General features: G+C 52.4%; 1 protein-coding gene across 1 annotated transcript in view; it reads left to right on the forward strand.

The window, feature by feature from the left end:
- Positions 1-20,641, forward strand: part of KCNH6 (potassium voltage-gated channel subfamily H member 6) — a 101,486-nt gene that overhangs the window by 34,952 nt on the left and 45,893 nt on the right. The window contains exon 3 of the mRNA XM_077806278.1: positions 11,627-11,782. Within this exon, the coding sequence (XP_077662404.1) occupies positions 11,627-11,782 (156 nt within the window). The remainder of the gene's footprint in view (positions 1-11,626; positions 11,783-20,641) is intronic.

Consider the following 20,641-nt stretch of genomic DNA (forward strand, 5'->3'; position numbering starts at 1 on the left):
TGGGCACAACTTAAAAACGGAGCAACCAACTCAGCCGCCAAGACCAGAGGGCAGATTCTCAGGAGGACACTAGAGGGAGCGAGGCTGATTTACATCAGCTGGCCTGAGGATTCTCGCAGCCCGAGCACCCCTTGGGGGAAACAAGGCCCCAGGGGCCGAGCGAAGGGAGCTGGCCTTAGCTAGCCTCCCCTCTGACAATGCCACACCTCCCTAGGCCTAAATCCTGGGCTGGGACTTGATGGAGGGGAAGCTCCCACCCCAGCTGCCACCACCAAGTGGCAGAGCCACCCTGGCTAAAACGTATCCAGGAGGAAAGCAGCAAGCAACCAGCTAGTTATTAACGGATCGAACTGTGGCCTGGTGGGGTTGGCTCCAGAGCTCAGGTGAGGGAGATTCTTCTTGCCTGTGTTTAGGGAAAGGAATGTGATCTAGTAGTGAAACATGATACTGGGGGTCCGGACGCCTGGGTTCTGTTTCTAGCTCTGGGCGGCTGTGGTGTTTGGTGCTTTGAGCTGGAGTCTGGGACTTCTCGGTTCTATTCTCATATATCCTCTGGGTGCCTTCGTTTCTCCATCTGTAAAGCGTGGCTGATACTCACCTGTCTGCCAGAGCTGAGGGACAGCATGAGCTCATACCTGCGAGGGGCTTTGCGGTCCCTGACCGAACGCAGGGCAAAGTATAATCGGCCCCCCCACCACTGATGGTGGAAAGGCCAGCAGAAGCACAAGGCATCCCTTTCCAGCACCGTGCATTCTGGGAGCGGGGGCCCCTTGCCATCTCCCCGCAAGCCCATCTAGGGCGGGTAATGGCTGGGCGAGCTTCCACAGTGCTTGCTGCTGATTTGGGATAGAGACGCGTGAGAGCGAGATCCGGGACTGTTAGTACATTGCCAGGTTTGAGAGCTCGGGTCGCCCCGTGACCCCTCTGGCACACCCAGTGGTGCCCGAGCAGGTGTGTCCTGCTCAGCCTGGGGCAGCTGCTTCAGACCCTGGGATTGCTGGGGGGAGCACACACATCCACCCATGCTGGGGCGGTGCGTTTCCCAGGGGCCCCTGGGACCTGGAATAACGTGGCTTGAAGTATTTCATAGTGCCCATAGTACAGTCTGCTCATGCCTGGGGATAGCAGCACAGGGTCTGGCATGGGCCAGATCCCTCCAAGCTGTAACTCCCCCGCAGGCAGAGAGGAACCGGGCACGTTCAAGCATCCGTCTGCAGTTCTCTGCCAAAGCCCATTAGTATCATCTTGCGCTGTGTGACTTAGAGCCTCAGTCGCGCTCAAAGCTGGCTAATGATATTTCAGGCAAAGCTTTTTGGAAACTCCCGTTTGCCTTTCCCCTCCCCTTGTTGCTGTCGGGCATGAGGGGCAGCAAAAGGCTGGCCTCATGCCACACGCTGAGCGGGACTCCTGCCGGCTGGGAAATTCAGAACCACCCCCAATTAGGCCAGCACCCTCCCGGCAGTGGGGCGAGGCACAGATGTGACTCAATGTTTGCAGCCAGCTTGCATTTTTGTGAGATTGGCCACAGAGGCGACGTTCTGGTGGCATGAAAAATGGCTGGCCGTCTTCGGGTTTTCTCCTGCCGTCCATCGCCGTGGTATCTAGCACCCTCCACATCAAATCACTAGCAAAAACACAAGTCCCGAGTGCGTCTCTTGGAACCTTTGGCCCCTTTTCAAGGGTCAAAATGCGGCTTAGGATGGGGGGATTTCTTTGTGGGGGGGGGGGTTCACTGGTAGGCGTTTGGCCCTAAGGCCCCTGATCCCAACTCTGGTAATGCGGAAAAAAGAGCATACAGCAAACATGGGTCTTCAGCAAAGGAATCTGCTCATTAAAATGGGCCCAGATGTGAGTGTGACCTTTGAAAGCCTGTATTGATTATTCTGTTACAGGCTTCCTTGGCTTCCTGCGGCACTGTAAAACCCTTCTCCCCGCCCCTTCTGCAGATCTGCAGTTTGCCTGCACCTCTGATTCACGGATCTCCAAGCTCTTTACAAATATCCATGAGGCTCATGGGGGTGGGGGGAAGAATCATCTGTTTTACAGGCAGGGAAATTGAGGCACAGGCAGAGGTTAAAAGCCTGGTTTTCAGTGGTCAGTGTCTCACTGACATCAAGGAGGTCTGTCCGCTCAGCCCCGCTGGGGTACTAAGGCGAACTTTCCAAGTGCTCAGCCCCCAAGTGACCGGCTTTTCCCTAGAACCCAGAACGGTGCGTGCAATATTAGGGGCTTTGCAAAAATCTGGCCCCTGGATGCAGCTGCTGAGCCCATGTAAATCCAGCCCTGAGCTCTTTGGCAAACCGGTAAGTGCTGAGAAGAGAGCCCAGCAGCCCTGCCATCCCCACCTCCCCTGCAGAGAGTGCTACATTCCTGGCTCTGGAACAGTGGCCGATGGGGAGGGGGGGGAGGGGAGGCCTGAGATGGGTCCAGCTGCTTCTCAGCCGAAGTGAAGCTGGGACCCCGGGAGGGGAGGGTCCTGCTCAGGGATTGCTCTGTGTCTTAGAGAACGTTCAGCAGCTCTGCTCTCACAGGTGGTCCCCCTCCAGCGGCCTGCCTGTGAGATTGAGGGCATCCCAGGACACACCTACGCCCTGGCACTGCTCTGTGCCCTGCCCGTGAAAGGGGACATGGGGCCAAAGGCTGCTGAAGTCAGTGGTGGGAAGGCAGGGATGGATTTTAGCCCAATGCCCGGATCTGAGCTGTTACGCCAAATTCAGGCTTGATGTGAGCAGATGCAACTCCCACTGCTTTACAGCAGGGCTGGCTTTTACTTGAAGGGTCTCAGCATTTTGCAAGGACTAGCTGAGGCCTGTAACCAGGGGGACATTGCAGCTACCCTCTGACCCAGCGCGACACATCCTGTCCCCAAACAACCGCCTCTAATCTTTGATCTGGGCTGGAGCAGCAGGAGGGGTTGAAATCATCTGCTGCCCAGGCAGCTCCATGTAGCCCGCAAACCAGGAGACTTGTTCCCTGGGAATGGTCCATGTGAGCCCTCAAACTCACTGTGATGGGGGCAGCCCCCCGGTGAGCAAGGGGTCTTGCTCGCTTCTTCCATGTGCTAAGCAGAGGGCCCGAAAGGTGGCAGAGGGGAAAGATGCCGTGGGGAAGGCTGCGTGTCACACCCAGGGCCCTAGGACTGGGGGGATCACACGCTGGAGGGACCTTTTCTGTTGACTCTCTGGTTGTCTTCCTGCTTCGTTAAAAGCTCTGGGCCCCCGAGACGATGCAGCTGGTAGCAGCTGTGTCTGCCCTGCTGCGTGTCACACAGACTGGGTTGTTTCAACGCCATCCTCCTCGTATAATGAGATTCTGCCGGAGCCCCTCCAGATGTGCAGCGGGGTAACCGGGGGCAACGTCTGGCCTAGCCTGGGTGGCCTGGTCCAACCTGTGCCCAGCAATCTCGGCCCAGGCGGGAGGATTGGGGTAGGGACAGGCACCGAAGATGGGGGACTGGATGGATTCAGAATTCTCCCCTGGATCACCTAGGCGGCACCAGCTGCGTATAGGGGCCGTAATGGGCTACAGCAGCCTGGGGGAGGATTTCCCCAGCATGGAAACTCTGTTGCTCTGGCGTAAGCGGCTCTGTGCTGCCGTCCTCACAGGCCCTGGCATGGGGGGAGAGCCGGGGCATGTGGTGTCAAAAAGGGGGGGTGGCACTTGGCTCCCCAGGAATTCCAGCTGGTGCTGCAGCCCAGAGGTAGCTGGCGGGAGTCTGACCTAACTTACCCTGGCCCCTAGTACAGGTAGAATCTGGGCCGCACAAAGGTGGCTTGCAGCACCCCCCACCCCCAACCAGCCCTCTGTGCTGGGGAGAGAAGGCGAGCCCTGGCTCCAAGGGCTGGGTGCTGCCCTCCCCCTACTTTCTCATCTCCTCAGCCATTTCCCTTCCCCCTTGCTGCTGGAAGCCAGGAGAGACTTTCTCCGGCAGTCCCTGCCAGCCTGGGGCCCAGATGGTGCAGCTGGCAGGGAGAACCTTTGAGGAGCAGCCAGCTCCTGCCATGCGCAGCTGTATCATCTGTCTCGTCCGCGTGGCTCTGAACCAGTGAGCGCCCAGAGCCAGAGGCAGAGGGAGGCGGACAATCGGGCAATTCAGCAGAGAACGGGGTGCCCCTGGGCAAGGGTGGTCAGATCAGCTGTGGGTCCCGGGCGAGGACAGAGGCTGGAGTGTTTGCCGAAAGCACAGCCCCCTGCGGTCTAGTCTGTCCAGCCCATGGGGGTCAGGGCCCAGGCTCTGGCCTGCTTCACCAAGGTCAATACTGGAGGAGCAAAGTCCACCAGGGTTAGTGTCCAAGCTGGGACTTCCAAACTGCCGAAGAAAATCCGGCGCAGGGAGTTAGGTGCCTCAATACCTCTGGGGATCTGGGCCTTGGATTAATGAAGGTGCAGATCTAGGTGCTTTTGGAAAGTGCCGCCCTAATCAAAATGGCTTGTCACGGGGAGGGGGGGGAAGGAAAAGAGGGAGAAAAAGAGAGGAGGAGAAACAAAGGGACCCGGCCTCTGTCCCTGCTCAGCGGTTGTTCCCCCTGAAAGCAGCTTTCCTCTCACTAGTCCCGGTCTTCTCCTGAGATCCCAGAGAGACTTCCAGGGGCGGCATCCGACTCCTTGCTGGACCCCCAGCAAAGAGCTGGTCCACCTCGGTCTGAAATGACAGGCGCCCTCCCTCTTGGCTCAGCTCAGTCTGACACCCTCTGCAAAGGCACTGCAACCCGGGCAACAGACTCAGGGGGCGTTGCTCCAGCTCCGTGGGGCAGAGGAGTTCCCCCGCCCGCCTCTCGTCCTCACCTAATCAGGCAGCAGCCTAGTGTGAGGTCTCTGGTACCATGGGATGCAGCTGGATACTAGTGCATCATTTATAGGAGGTAGCATAGTCTGGCCTAAATTACACCACCACCTCCAAAACAATGCACAGGGGACTGGGCGTCAGGACTCCTGGGTTCTGTTCCCAGCTCAGGGGGAGAGCGCAGTCAGGTGATCAGAGTGGAGGGAGGAGATGGAGTCAGGGCTCCTGGGTTCTGTCCCTGACTCTGCCCCTAATTCTCTTGTGACCACAGACCCTGTCTCTCTCTCGCTCTCACTCCTGATGGGGATAATAATATTTCCCTCACTTTGTAAAGTGCCTCAAGCCTCCTGGGCAAAAGATGCTGTTTGGTTGCAAAGTATTGTTGTCACTGCTGGTTGACGTTTTTGGGAGGAATAATCTTCATTATGGGTGATCCCTTTCTTTACACAGGGACCTGATCCCAATTCTCTTCATCGGTGTTTGTTATTCATTAGCATTCACCACGGGCTGGTCATTTTCATGTACGGGGTACTAGTGAACAGTGTTGGTTTGTTTCTCATGGCGTGTGATTAGTGGGTCTGTCAGGTGGCTTTGGTTCTCATTGGATGGCTAAAAACATTTTAAAAGAAGAAAGGTGGCTACTGAATATGATCCCTTGCGGGTTGGAATCTTCCCATGCATCTGCATTCAGGCAAATCTTTGGGAAACGGTTGGGATTTCGCAGACATTGCCATGCATACCTGGCAGCTGTACTCCTGGATTCTAGCTATGACTGCACTTAAACCACTTCAGCACTGTGCTTCAGCGTAGACGCTCACTACAGTGACAGAAGGGGGGTTCTCCCATCCCTGTATTTAATCCACTTCCCCAAGAGGTGGTAACTAAGGGCTGGTCTATATTGGGAACTTACATCGGCATATCTACCTCCCTCAAGGGTGTGAAACAGCCAGGCATCACTATACCAACTGTAGACAGCGCTAGATCGACCGGAGAATTCCTCCGCTGATGTAGGTCCTGCCTCTCAGGGAGGTGGATTACCTTTGCTGACGGGAGAGCCCCTCTCATCGGAGCAGTAGCGTCTACACTGAAGTGCTACAGCGTCACAGCCGTAGCGTTGTAGACATACCCTGGGTGGATGGAAGAATTCTTCCATCAGCCTAGCACTGTCTACACTGGGGTTAAGTCGGCATAACTATGTTGCTCAGGAGTGTGGATTTTTCACCCATTTCACATTGCAGCTGGGTCAACTTAACTTCTGAGTGTAGATTTAACAGCCCAGCAAACCCAGCGCCACTTTTTCATTCATACAAATATTTGCAAATTAGGGTGGATGGTTTGGGATTTTTTATTTACTATTTCATCAGCTCTGATTCTTACATGACCAGCCCATCCTTTGAAATGGATTTTGCTCTTGACAATACCAGCCCTGTCTCCCTGCCCACCTCACTCTCTAAATGGATTTATCCGATATCGATTGAAAAAATAATCCTGGCTGTCTGGCCCTTTAAAGGGATTTAACTCTGTCCATTGCTTTCCCGTTCTTTTGTGTATGTGCGTAACTGATGTCAGGGCAGATTTTAAAGTTCCGAGATGCCAGCCATCTGCTCCTGATTATAGAAGCCTGAGCTCTGTAAAATTGCATGCACAGAGGAGATTGTTCCCTCTCCTTCCCCGCAATGGCTGAGAGAAAGGGCTTGGGGAATGCTGGCTATGCCGGGGAATGAAGCTCCCGATAGGAACATCAGCGCAACACGGTGCCTGTTGATGTGCTAATCCCCCTTGCTTGTCAACTGCTTGCCTGTTAATCACAGAGCAGAATGAGGGAGATAAGGAATCAGCACTGTACGAAACAGAAACTAATTGCCACTGGGCTGTGCTGCTTTCTGCAGAACCCTGCCGAGGCAAGGGTTTGAAGAACAGGAGTATATTCTTTCTCTCTCACTTTCCCACATTGCCCACCGCCACCGTCCTATCTCAAGCATGGGAAGAGATGGCTGCAGATTTTCTCAGACTCTGCTAGCAAGTGCAAGAGCTTAAGACCCCCAAGTGATCCAAGGAGGAAAGCCGTCCCATCGGGGCGAGCGTGCCAGTGGGGTTTCCTGATGCCCAAATGCGCCTAGGCACATGAGGATGGAAAATGCCCGTGCGGTGCCGCATTGTGTGGGTACACCCCCCTCTCAGGATAATAATAGCGTGTGCAAACACAGCAGCTTTCATCCCAAAGGATCCCGAGGCATTTTATGGATTGCACGCCCACAGCGCACAAGTAGAAATGCAGCTGCTTCTAGGGCAGGGCAGCGGTTTAACGCAGCAGCTATAGGACACCCAGGAAGTGAAGAAGAGTCCTGCATCCAACGGAGTTTAGGGAGGCCGAATGTAATTCCTCAGAGTGGAATTTGGCCAGGATGTCACGTTTAACACCCCAGATCTTGTGGAAAGTGCTGTGGGATTTTTAATAACGACTAGTGCACAGGCCCTGGTGGTTGTCGCTTATCCAAAAAACTGCCCTTCTAGCAGCACAGTGCCTCCTAGAACCATTATGGGGCACTGATTTAGCTCTGACACTGATTACAAACTGAGTCCCTTCTCCCAACACTTCCTTCCAGGCTGGGAATCTTCCGAGAAAGCCTGTTCTTGCCCATTGCCAGACGAAACCTACTAAACTTGAAATCTGTCAAAGGTCACCCAGTACCAGGGATGATCACATACTGCTTTAGGAAAGGGCTACCATAAGATTTTAACTGTATACTCTAGTCTAGGTCAATTGCAATTAGCCTTGTAGTTGCTTTAAGTGCATCTGGTATAATTGGCTGGAGAACGGTGCCATTTCATAGAGGCCTAGCATGGAATTGCAATGGGCATTCATGATGCCACGGCATGGAATCACAGCGTAGTTTCATGGTGTCTTAGCATGTTACTGCAATGATAGTTAGAAGGTATATATAACGCAGCTTTATGATGTCTTGGCATGTTATTACAAGGGTGTTTAGCATGTAAGGGATTGACAAGCAATGACCATGCCACTTAATGGGGCCTTAGCATGGGATTAGTATGTATTTTAATGGGAAAGTAGGAAGTAACTAGAAAGGTACCAAACATGATACTCGGTGTGTATGGCTATCCTAGCTCATCATTCTCTGACTGGCTCTCTAGATCACGGCATGGCATACCTGCATTTGCATGCTGTGATATGAAAATCCTTTCCAGTGCATTTTTGTGAGGCTGCCTGCCGCTTAGAAGCGGAGTTAATGACATGACCCGACTCCAGGCCCTGCTTCCATCTCTGATCAGGGGTGGTTGACTAAATAGCAGACCATGAAGAATGGGACGTTGAAATCATACAGATCTGGGTCACCTCGTTACACGGATGATGTCTGACTCCAGCATCCCATTTGTCTGTGTTCTGCTCTCCCAAGATGTAGTTATCCAATCTCCGTGCCAGATGAATACAGCTCGTCAAATGCCATTGTTATTAAAGCTGTACATCTTGCCTCACTGAAGGAAACTTCTCTCCCCAGAGTCACTGGCTTATTCATGCTGACAAGGCAGCCCCCGCTTGGTTAGATAAAGAGGGAGCCATGGGCACCACACAGATCTTTATTAGCCTGTGTTTGAAAAGCTGCCTGCGGAGTTACAGATTCAAATATTTGTGAGCCTTCAGGATAAAAGTGTTTAAATGCTCATTAAACTCAGATGCAGTAGAACGGTTATTAGTCTTATCTAGGTTTCAGAGTAGCAGCCGTGTTAGTCTGTATTCGCAAAAAGAAAAGGGCGACTTGTGGCACCTTAGAGACTAACCAATTTATTTGAGCATAAGCTTTCGTGAGCTACAGCTCACTTCATCGGATGCATTCAGTGGAAAATACAGTGGGGAGATTTATGTACATAGAGAACATGAAACAATGGGTGTTACCATACACACTGTAACCAGAGTGATCACTTAAGGTGAGCTATTACCAGCAGGAGAGCAGAGGTGGGAACGGGGGGAACCTTTTGTAGTGATAATCAAGGTTGATATTATCCTCCCTCTCCCCCCCCCCCCCCCCCCCGTAATAGCTCACCTTAAGTGATCACTCTGGTTACAGTGTATATGGTAACACCCATTGTTTCATGTTCTCTGTGTATATAAAATCTCCCCGCTGTATTTTCCACTGCATGCATCCGATGAAGGGAGCTGTAGCTCACGAAAGCTTATGCGCAAATCAATTGGTTAGTCTCTAAGGTGGCACAAGTCCTCCTTTTCTTTTAGTCTTATCTAGTGGCTCAAGCCAGGCTCTGACCCAGAGTCTCTTGAGACGCTGAGTAAATCAGGGCTCTGTGCCACTCTTTGTAATGTGGTAGTGTAATGAACTGGCAAACACGTGTGTGCCCCGCTTCTGGGTGGAATCTGAACAGCTCACAGGCTGACAGCTGGACAGCAGGCAAGGACCTGGGCTTCAGGGGCAGGAGGATCCGAGTTCTAAACTATCCCCGCTTCCGGGCTGACGTTCCTCAGGAGGGGGGACATTGTGTGGTTGCACTGCCCCCGTAGCAGACAGGGAACCCAACTGAGCCTCGAGAGCCACTGTTTGGTCCCCGCTTGCTCCAGGCAGGAAAAAGGCTGCACCAGCCAGCCCTATACCTGGCACGCCTTACTTCCCCTTCTGCTCTGGCTCAGCTGCATGGCCACTGCATTAGAGGGGGTGGAGCCAGGCTCTGCCCACTCCTCCTCCATCTGCACACCGCTGGTGTTCTTCCCCTCCCCACACCCCCAGACTGGCGATGCGGGTAGCCCAGTCTGGGCAGGACATTTCTAACCGCCCCGCCCCACCTTGCTGCCCTGCACAGGTGTGAGAGGCAGCTCCCGACTGAGCCCTTGGAGAGGAGTGAACAAGTAGATAAATGATGCACAAGGCTTAGAAATGGGTTGTTTTTAATTGAGCTGTTTAAATTAAATCAATATTTAGAGTTGCCATCGGTATTGCATGGCAATTAGCTATTTATTGATTATGAACAGCAGATCTCAGGAGGCTAAATGATTACAGATAAGCTTCATATTTTGTTCTGAATTTTTAGTTACCAATGCTTTAAGTGCTAATTAAAAACTAATGAACATAAATAACTGTCCTGGAAATGAAACATATACGTCAAATCTGGACTGGCTAAGACACTCCCCGTGGGCCCATGGTTTTCAAGAACTCAGGGCCAGAGTCCCAAATCCTCCGCACCAACAGCTGGAGCCAGATACTCAAGAGCTCAGTTCCCGGTGAGCACGCAGCACTTTGAGCTCCTTAGAAAACACTTCCCCCCCACCGAGGTAGCTGCTGTCTCTTGGTCTGCTGATAGGGTGTGTTTTTCCCTCTGCTCCCACTGGACATCAGTGCCATTTCTGGACATCAGTGCTTCTAACTGCTTGACCTCTAGCAATAAACATCAGGTGGCTAGCCCCTTACATGGGCTGGGCCAGCCATGGCAGGGGTGAAGGGGCTCTAGACGGGGTGGGGGAGGCCTGGAGGCTGCTGCGGAGTGGGAGTGGTGAGGGCCTGGCTGGGGAAGAAGGGGCTTGGTCTCAGATTATCTTGATTCCTGGTTTTCATTGGCTGGAGGGCAGCAAAGGGGACAGATAATGATTGGGAAGAGGGGAAGGTGCTGGGGGATCTTTGGGGAAGTGGCGGGTGATATGGGATGGGGAGAGAAGGCAGGGTGCGTCTGAGGGTGGTCTATGGTTGGAGCTGGGGAGCCCACTGAGAGGGAAGGAGGGGATGGTGTGGGATGCATGGGTGGGAGGAAGCTACAGGTGGCAGCTGATCCTAATTAACATGTGCTGCCCCCCCAGTGCATCACCCTGCATCCTGCATGCATGTCCCCTCACCCTTCATGGTCAGCTGCGTTGGGCTCCAGTTGGCTTGGGCGCTGTTGTTCTCTGTGGGAGCCCTGTGAGGAGGGGAGAGCCCATGGGTGGAGAGCCTGGTCTCCTTGGAGGCAGTCCCACCTCAATCCCACCTGTCCTGAGTCTATTCCCATCTGGGCAGGTTTAATCACTCAAAGGAACAAGCCTCGGGGATGAAGAGCCTGATCTCCTAGGGCCTTGGGAAGAATCCACCGCCCCTGGGGACGTAATGGCTCACCCTGCCACAGCCAGCCAGTGCTGCACACGGCAGCTGCTCACGCTGTGTCCTTAGAGCAGGAGGGGCGGGACGTTGATACCAAAAGACATCACTGTCCAGGGGAGCAGGTGACCCACGGGGGATTGTGCATTGCTGGTCCCCCTCCACGTCCATTCCACAGGCTGTTAAAGCTTTGGCCGTGGAGCCGGGCGTCGTAGCTCCGGAGGTCCCTGGTACCTGCCCCACTGTTGGCCGAGATGGTGGCCGTCACAAGCACAGCTGCTGCACTGGCAAATGCCTCGAGCAGCCCCCACCCGCCCGTCCTGCCATTTATCTGACCCAGCCGTTGCTCTGCCACGGAGCTTCCCGCTGCACCCCCAGAGAATCTGCTGCCCCTTCCAGCTGTTGGGACGGCGCCATGGGTCAGCAGCAGGCTGACACTTGCAGCAGCCTCCTGGGAGGTGGGTTTGGCTTGTGGCCGGCTGGGAGCCCGTTGCCTGCCTGGGGCTCTGGGAATATTTCAGAGGTCAGCTGGCTGGGCTTAGCTGTCGAATGGGACTGGCCTGCTGTAACATGGGATGGCCCTGTTAATACCAGAGAGGACCCTGCCCTGGTGTTCTCTCCTTTTTGGAAGTCCCAAGTTTTAGGGCATGAGCTGTACCCGGGGGGCGGGAGGGGGGAGTTTGCAGTGGTGGTGGATGCTCTAGGCCCCCCTCCCCCAGCTACGATCTGACCCCTGCTCCCTTTCCCACGGCAGCGTCATGCCTCCGGTGCCTGGTGGACGTGGTCCCGGTGAAGAACGAGGAAGCAGCTGTCATCATGTTCATCCTGAACTTCGAGGACCTGGCCAAGCTCATTGCTAAGAGCGCCAGCCGGAGTCTCCACCAGCGACTGTCCCAGGGCTGGCGCCAAGGTGAGCGAGAGCCGGGGTCCCCAGGCGGGGATTGGGGAGGAGGGCGGGGGATTGGGTAGGTTCCGCTTGGTGAATCCGACCCTGGAATTTTCTCTGGAACTCAGAGGTGCCTTCGCCGGGGGGCTGGTGGCCCGGTGGCCTGGTTCGGGGCCCGAGCTCCTGACCAAGCAGTGGCCTCGTTGCCGATTGGCTCTGGGAGGCAGCGTGTTGCCAAAGGAAGATCTTGAAGACTGTCCTGCCGCTGAGCCTGGAGCCATGGAGAGCGACTCCCCAGCAGTGATACAGCGAGACAAGGAGGCAGCTCTGCAAAGGGAGGCGGATGGAACCTAATCTCCCTGGCCGAGAGGAAGCTGAGTCCTGGGGATCCTGAAGCAGAACCCATCCTCCGGGGGAAGCCCTCCCCTCGGACCTCCCTGTCCCTTTGCATCCACCTCTGCCCGCACACACACGGTTACACCTCGCCTAGATGTGTCCGAATGCCCCAGCTCCCCTCGGAGGGAACTGTACCTTCCCACATGGTACCTGTACACCCCCTTGCCTGTCGCCCACCCCCACCCCTCCCACCTAACCATGTACTGCTAGCATGCCCATGCCTCTCCTGCACCCCCGTCCCTCCCATCCATTGCCTGTGACCTTACTGCACGCACATCTGTAACTGCCTTATGCCTCGCATACAGCCGCACCTCCTCTCAAGCTAGCTTTCTGTGTAGCTTGCCCATACATTGCTTATAGCTGTATTTTCCTATATCTACACCTCACCGTCCTCTACCTCTGTACATACCCCCAGCTACCCCGTGCCCTATATACACTCTGTACATACTCTGCTTCTAGCAAGGTACCGCTATGAAAGTACAGTATCTACGCTTTACCTGTACCACCAGCCCCCCTGTCCTCTTGCCTTCCATGGATTGCCTGGTGCTCAGGACCCGTCTCAGCCCTTTCCTTCCGGCACGCTGCCTGGAGACAGCCTCCTGACCGGGCTCACTATTGCTCTTCCACCCATTTGCACATCTGCTGCCTGCCCCATCAGGTCCCTTTGCAGCGCCCTCGTGCGGAGCCTGCTGCCGGCTTGTGTTCATACACGTCGCTGGGAAGCTTGGAGGGAGATCCCACCGAGGTGAGGATTCCCAACGAAAGCTGAGTCAGTGCCCCACCCCCAGCTGGCTCGGCCATCGTCCTAACACGCTCTCGGGTTTAATGTTGTCTGGTTTAGAGATATGCACCCTGGCATGCCAGCCTCAGTCTCAGGAAACAGACACTACTGTCAATGACCTGTGATGACACTCGTCTTGATGCTATGGGGGAGAGGGGGCGCGCGGGGAGGGAAGCAGCTCTCATGCTTCAGACTATCAGCTGATCTCCTGAGGGCTCATGAAGGATTCCCTTCCCCACATGCTGCAGCATGGCCCCAGTGAGCCATGGGGAGCTGGGGAAAGGGGGTTTGAAGTGTCAGGCAGTGGCCACCCCAGTGGACTGGGGCGAAGGGCAGTCTGTTCCATCACTGGGATCTAGGGGTGTTCGTGAACTCGGAGTATCATGCTGATCTGAGACCTCATTGTTAGGGGCAAGGAAGATTTTGGAGGCTGAGTCCTGTTTCCCCAGCTCACCCCTTGCTTGGCTGGAGCGACAGTGGATAATGTCCCTTTCTTGCCCTGTTTCCCTTGGCGCTGATGTGTGAGGTCTGATGTTGTCTCGTGGGTCACTGCATCCCCATTGCTTCCAGGCTGGGGCTGGGAGTCTGGAAGCAAGAGCCCTTTGAGATGCCGGGACAGCACAGCTGTGCATTTCACATTGTAGGGGTGTTTTCCTTCTCTCCACCCTTCAGGGGCGGTAGGAGGTGAAGTTCTCTGGGAGCCAGACCCCAGGGGGCTGAATTCTGTGGCTGATATTTTATTCTTACAGCAGCTCTTAGCTGTCCCATCTGACAGCAGAGCCCCACAGGGCTTGGCGCTGTACAGACACAGAATAACAGCCCGCTCTTGTCCCAAAGAGTGGGACGGTCAGTAAGGGCCTGGAGAGATGAAGTGATTTGCTGGTGGTTACACAGCAGCCCACTGGCAGCGCCGGGAACAGAACCCAGATCTCCAAAGTAGTTTCCATCTTCTCTCTAGTCTAAACTGTTTCCAATCTGGTGGCTTGTCCATCTCTGTGAATTCTGTCACCCCTTGGAGAGAATATATATGTCAAATCCAGCAGAGCTGGTCAAGTTCCCCTGGGATCAGGAGGCGGGATGCTGCCCTTTACGTATGTTTGGATTGGAGGTATTTCACTATATCGTGTGTCCCAGCCATGTGTGTTAAACATCCAGCCAGTTCTGCAGGCATGTTTGCTGGATTGTTGCAGATGCTCACATGTATGTGGAATCAGTGTGAACTCGTATGGCAGCACAGGGTGAGCAGGTTCTGGATTTGTGTTCATCTCAATAGGATCAGCTTAAGTGAGTCTCTGAAACATATCCTCAGAAGGTGGGAGCGAGAAACATTTTTGTCCAATACAAATGTAATACGGGGCCACCCCAGCAGGTGGAGATAGTATGCACAGATCCTGTCATTCAGAGGGGACAGTGTAATGTAGCCAGCCGATCCCTTCCATGAGGGCTGATTCCAGGGCGGCTTTAGGAAGAGCAGGTGCATTGATGCTAGGTAGCAGGGTCTGTGCTAGTCTGAGAGCCAGAGAGAACACAGGATCTGCCTGCCTGCTGCAGCCTCCTGAAAAGTTGTACTCACCTGCTTCCCCCAGCTGTACGTTAGCCCCAGTGTCCTTGGACCCACAGCGGGAGACACCAGGGCCACGTCACAAACTCCTTTTGGCTGGCTCCTGGCTAGACACTCTCACGCTGCTCTCCTAGGCCCAGCCATCGTCCGCTGTACTCCAGAACTCATGTGTCACAGCTGCCCTTTGGAAGGCCAAGATCAGGGATTGGTTTTCAGAGCATGTTAGTTTCCTAAGAAACTGACAGCCCAACAACGGTCTGTCTCTCTTTCCAGTGCAGCTCTGCTGCTCTTTGCTGCAGTCACGCCCGTCTTACCAACTAAACACGTTCAGTGCTAGGATGGGAGACACCCCGGGAGTGCCACGGGGCTGCTTTATACATACCTGCCCACGGAGCCAGCACAAACGCTTCCAGCAGGGGGTTAGGAGCCACCAAGGGGCTTCTTTTCCAGCCGAGAAATACACCTGGCCTGCTACGGTTGTTCAAGATCCTATGGTGCTTTCCACGTGAGGCTGGCATCCTGCAAAGATTCCAGCCTGGGTAATTGCACTCCCTCCACTAGCCTCTCTGGGAGATGGGATTCTTCTCCATTTCCTGCCTTAAGAGGTTGGTCGAGGATGCTGTGAGCTGTGTTTCACCCCAGAGGGGGCTGCATTTCAGTGAGTGGCTGTTGTGAGCCCTTGCCTACAGTGAGTGCCTCAGACTTAAAGTCACTGAAGCAATTATGAGTTAAAAAAACCAGGCAAATGGAAGCTTGTGGCCGCATAACTGCAGATGTTTATGGGGCAGGCAGGGTAGATCCGGCCAGCAAGCAAAGCATCTGTGGCAGGGCATATACATATGTAAAATGTGCCGTGCTTGCTGTTTCTTAGAAGCCTATTTCTGCTCTTGGCCTTTGGCATGTGAGCTGTGGGGAGCAGGGACAACACCTGTGCCTGTGTGCCGAGTTACAGCAGCTACCCAGGAGCCAGGGGAGTACCCGCAGCGTGAGCCGATGACAACGGGCCAGGATTCCCGCTGATGTGAGCAGGAGCCACTCCATTGGGGTCACTGGAGTCCCATCAGGAAGGGGATTTAGATCGGGACATGCTGGGAAAGGCTGGGTGCTGTCCTTTGAGGGCCTGCTTCTCCACGGCCCTGCACCTTGGGTAGTTATTTACCCCAGTGCAAAATGGGTGTACAACGCTACCATGCCAGAGTGGAAACATTTGCACGCACTTCTCACTGGTGCAAATGGCAAGACCCCATGCAGGACAGTGGAGAATCCAGCCCAGTGTCTCCTCGATATTCTTGATGCTGTGCAGCGTTTTGGGGAAGGATATGTGCCCAGTTTCTTTAAATGGGTAGCTGGAAGCCAGGCAAGAGGGGGTAGAGAAAGCTTCTAGACCAGTGATTCTCAACCAACGGTATGTGTACCCCTGGGGGTACGCAGAGGTCTTTCAGGGGGTACATTAACTCAGCTAGATATTTGCCTAGCTTTGCAACAGGCTACGTAAAAAGCACGAGCAAAGTCAGTACAAACTAAAATTTCATCCAGACAATGACTTGTTGATACTGCTCTATAGACTATACACTGAAATGTAAAGGCAATAGTTATATTCCAATTGGTTTATTTTATAATTATATGGTAAAAACAAGAAAGTCAGCAATTATTCAGTAACAGCGCACAGTGACACTTGTATTTCTATGTCTGATTTTATAAGCAAGTAGTTTTTAAGTGAGGTGAAACTTGGGGGTACTCAAGACAAATCAGACTCCTGAGAGAGGTACAGTAATCTGAAAAAGTGCAGAGCCACTTATCTTGACAGAAGCTCTCCAGTGAAGTTGCGAGAGCACTTTCCTGCTTTCCTGATTCCAGTAAAGTTCCTTGTTCAGTGTTGGAAGAAAGTGACTCTTTCCGAGATTCTTTACCATTGTCACATGACAGTATCGACACGTCTCAGCTTGACTTTTTAGGAGCGGTGAAGTCACGAGTTTTGCAGGTCATCACAAATACCATCATCCACCCTGGACATACCACAGAGGTGACAGAGTAACCGAGTTCAAGATGCATATAATCAGAAGGAATTTTTCAGTCTCATCTGACTATTATCAGCCTGGTCTCAGACATTCTCCAGCATGATCATTTTCTGCACTGCAAGATTCAGACTCCTCCTGTGTTGGAGTTGTGTGTGGTGTGGGGAAATACTATTTTTTACAGACAGAAAATTTTGGTTTTGGGTGTCAGATTTTGACCAATCAGATTCTCCTCCAAGTTTGCATTGCAGATTCACCCTTTCTGCTCAGGCCAAGCATGGAATGTTTGGCCCCTAAAAATGAATGTGTCAAAGTTACAGAGCACGGTGAGGAAGAGGTTATAACTGAAACTGCTTTGCTACCGTAACTAGTTCATCGTGGTTGATCAATGGTTAGCCCAGGTCAGTTAACACGGTTTGGTTAGCCCAGGACTGTTGTCCCTTTTGGCCTGAGCAGTTAGCCAAAATTCAGGGCCTTGCATGGTTGTTTACATTTGGATGAAAAATCTGAAAGGTGAGTCAGGTCTATTCCTGGGGTAAACTTGTTTGTTCACAAAGAAATGTCCACAAAGTCCTGTTCCCCTGAACACAGTGGAAACAAAGAACAGCATGCAGTTTCCGTGCTCAGAAATTCCCATGTCTGCCACTCCAGCTGTCCACTCTGTGCCCAAGGAGCTCTGTCTCTCTGCTTCTTTTCAGGGTTATGCTCACAACTGTTTTTTCTGCTGGCTTAGTTCCTCTCAAACACCACCCTGCAATTGATATCTTAGCCACTGTGTTTGCAACAAGGGAAAACCCTGTTAATCTACCTGGCTTAGCTCTGACCTGTCATAGAATATCAGGGCTGGAAGGGAGCCCAGGAGGCCATCCAGTCCAACACCCTGCTCAAAGCAGGACCAATCCCCAACTAAATCATCCCAGCCAGGGCTTTGTCAAGCCTGACCTTAAAAACTTCTAAGGAAGGAGATTCTACCACCTCCCTAAGTAACGCATTCCAGTGTTTCACCACCCTCCTAGTGAAAAAGTTTTTCCTAATATCCAACCTAAACCTCCCCCACTACAACTTGAGACCATTATTCCTTGTTCTGTCATCTGCTACCACTGAGAACAGCCGAGCTCCATCGTCTTTGGACCCCTCTTTCAGGTAGTTGAAAGCAGCTATCAAATTCTCCCTCATTCTTCTCTTCTGCAGACTAAACAATCCCATTTCCCTCAGCCTCTCCTCATAAGTCATGTGTTCCAGTCACCTAATCATTTTTGTTGCCCTCCGCTGGACTCTTTCCAATTTTTCCACATCTTTCTTGTAGTGTGGGGCCCAAAACTGGACACAGTACTCCAGATGAGGCCTCACCAATGTCGAATAGAGGGGAATGATCACGTCCCTCGATCTGCTGGCAACGCCCCTACTTATACAGCCCAAAATGCCATTGGCCTTCTTGGCAACAAGGGCACACTGTTGACTCATATCCAGCTTCTCGTCCACTGTAACCCCTAGGTCCTTTTCTGCAGAACTGCTGCCGAGTCATTTGGTCCCTAGTCTGTAGCAGTGCATGGGATTCTTCCATCCTAAGTGCAGGACTCTGCCCTTGTCCTTGTTGAACCTCATCAGATTTCTTTTGGCCCAATCCTCTAATTTGTTTAGGGCCCTCTGTATCCTATCCCTACCCTCCAGCGTATCTACCTCTCCTCCCAGTTTAGTGTCATCTGCAAACTTGCTGAGGGTGCAATCCACACCATCCTCCAGATCATTTATGAAGATATTGAACAAAACTGGCCCAAGGACCGACCCTTGGGGCACTCCACTTGATACCGGCTGCCAACTAGATATGGAGCCATTGATCACTACCTGTTGAGCCCGACAATCTAGCCAGCTTTCTATCCACCTTATAGTCCATTCATCCAGCCCATACTTCTTTAACTTGCTGGCAAGAATACTGTGGGAGACCTTGTCAAAAGCTTTGCTAAAGTCAAGGAACAACACGTCCACTGCTTTCCCCTCATCCACAGAGCCAGTTATCTCGTCATAGAAGGCAATTAGATTAGTCAGGCATGACTTGCCCTTGGTGAATCCACGCTGACTGTTCCTGATCACTTTCCTCTCCTCTAAGTGCTTCAGAATTGATTCCTTGAATACCTGCTCCATGATTTTTCCAGGGACTGAGGTGAGGCTGACTGGCCTGTAGTTTCCAGGATCCTCCTTCTTCCCTTTTTTAAAGATGGGCACTACATTAGCCTTTTTCCAGTTGTCCAGGACTTCCCCCGATCACCATAGGTTTTCAAAGATAATGGCCAATGGCTCTGCAATCCCATCCGCCAACTCCTTTAGCACTCTCGGATGCAGCGCATCTGGCCCCATGGACTTGTGCTCATCCAGCTTTTCTAAATAGTCCCGAACCACTTCTTTCTCCACAGCGGGCTGGTCACCTCCTCCCCATGCTGTGCTGCCCAGTTCAGTAGTCTGGGAGCTGACCTTGTTCGTGAAGACAGAGGCAAAAAAAGCATTGAGTACATTAGCTTTTTCCACATCCTCCGTCGCTAGGTTGCCTCTCTCATTCAGGAAGGGGCCCACACTTTCCTTGACTTTCTTCTTGTTGCTAACATGCCTGAAGAAACCCTTCTTGTTACTCTTAACATCTCTTGCTAGCTGCAACTCCAGGTGTGATTTGGCCTTCCTGATTTCAGTCCTGCATGCCCGAGCAATATTTTTATACTCTTCCCTGGTCATTTGTCCAATCTTCCACTTCTTGTAAGCTTCGTTTTTGTGTTTAAGATCAGCAAGGATTTCACTGTGAAGCCAAGCTGGTCGCCTGCCATATTTACTATTCTTTCTACACATCGGGATGGTTTGTCCCTGTAACCTCAATAAGGATTCTTTAAAATACAGCCAGCTCTCCTGGACCCCTTTCCCCCTCATGTTATTCTCCCAGGGGATCCTGCCCATCAGTTTCCTGAGGGAGTCAAAGTCTGCTTTTCTGAAGTCCAGGGTCTGTATTCTGCTGCTCTCCTTTCTTCCCTGTGTCAGGATCCTGAACTCGACCATCTCATGGTCACTGCCTCCCAGGTTCCCATCCACTTTTGCTTCCTCTACTAATTCTTCCCGGTTTGTGAGCAGCAGGTCAAGAAGAGCTCTGCCCCTAGTTGGTTCCTCCAGCACTTGCACCAGGAAATTGTCCCCTACGCTTTCCAAAAACTTCCTGGATTGTCTGTGCACTGCTGTATTGCTCTCCCAGCAGATATCAGGGTGATTGAAGTCTCCCATGAGAACCAGGGCCTGCGATCTAGTAACTAACGTGAGTTGCCGGAAGAAAGCCTCGTCCACCTCATCCCCCTGGTCCGGTGGTCTATAGCAGACTCCCACCACGACATCACCCTTGTTACTCACACTTCTAAACTTAATCCAGAGACTCTCAGGTTTTTCTGCAGTTTCATACCGGAGCTCTGAGCAGTCAGACTGCTGTCTTACATACAGTGCTACTCCCCCACCTTTTCTGCCCTTCCTGTCCTTCCTGAACAGCTTATATCCATCCATGACAATACTCCAGTCATGTGAGTTATCCCACCAAGTCTCTGTTATTCCAATCACATCATAATTCCTTGACTGTCTTGCAGCCTAGTCCTTGAGTAGTAGCCCCCATTGTGTGCAGTTGTCTTTACTACATAAAGGGACTTGATTACTTCTGTTGAGCCTAAAAAAAGGGTACTTGGCACCCCCATTGGCTTAAGGAGGTCTGTGGTAGTCTTTGGATTCAAGACCATCCCTGGGAGCCATTAGCACCTTTCTGCATAGCAGTACTTAGCCCTGTCACACACACACCCCTCCACATTGGATGCTGGGCTCTTTTGAGAATGTGGTCCTTATTTAGGTACTTAACATTATATAGGTTTCAGAGTAACAGCCGTGTTAGTCTGTATTCGCAAAAAGAAAAGGAGTACTTGTGGCACCTTAGAGACTAACCAATTTATTTGAGCATGAGCTTTCGTGAGCTACAGCTAATTCAAGCCTAAATTAATTGTATCCAGTTTGCAAATTATGCTTATGCTCAAATAAATTGGTTAGTCTCTAAGGTGCCACAAGTACTCCTTTTCTTTTAACATTATATAGCACCTTATATTCAAATCACAGCTCCCCTT

This window comes from Eretmochelys imbricata, chromosome 27 (genome assembly GCF_965152235.1).
Source record: "Eretmochelys imbricata isolate rEreImb1 chromosome 27, rEreImb1.hap1, whole genome shotgun sequence".
Taxonomy (NCBI): Eukaryota; Metazoa; Chordata; order Testudines; family Cheloniidae; genus Eretmochelys; species Eretmochelys imbricata.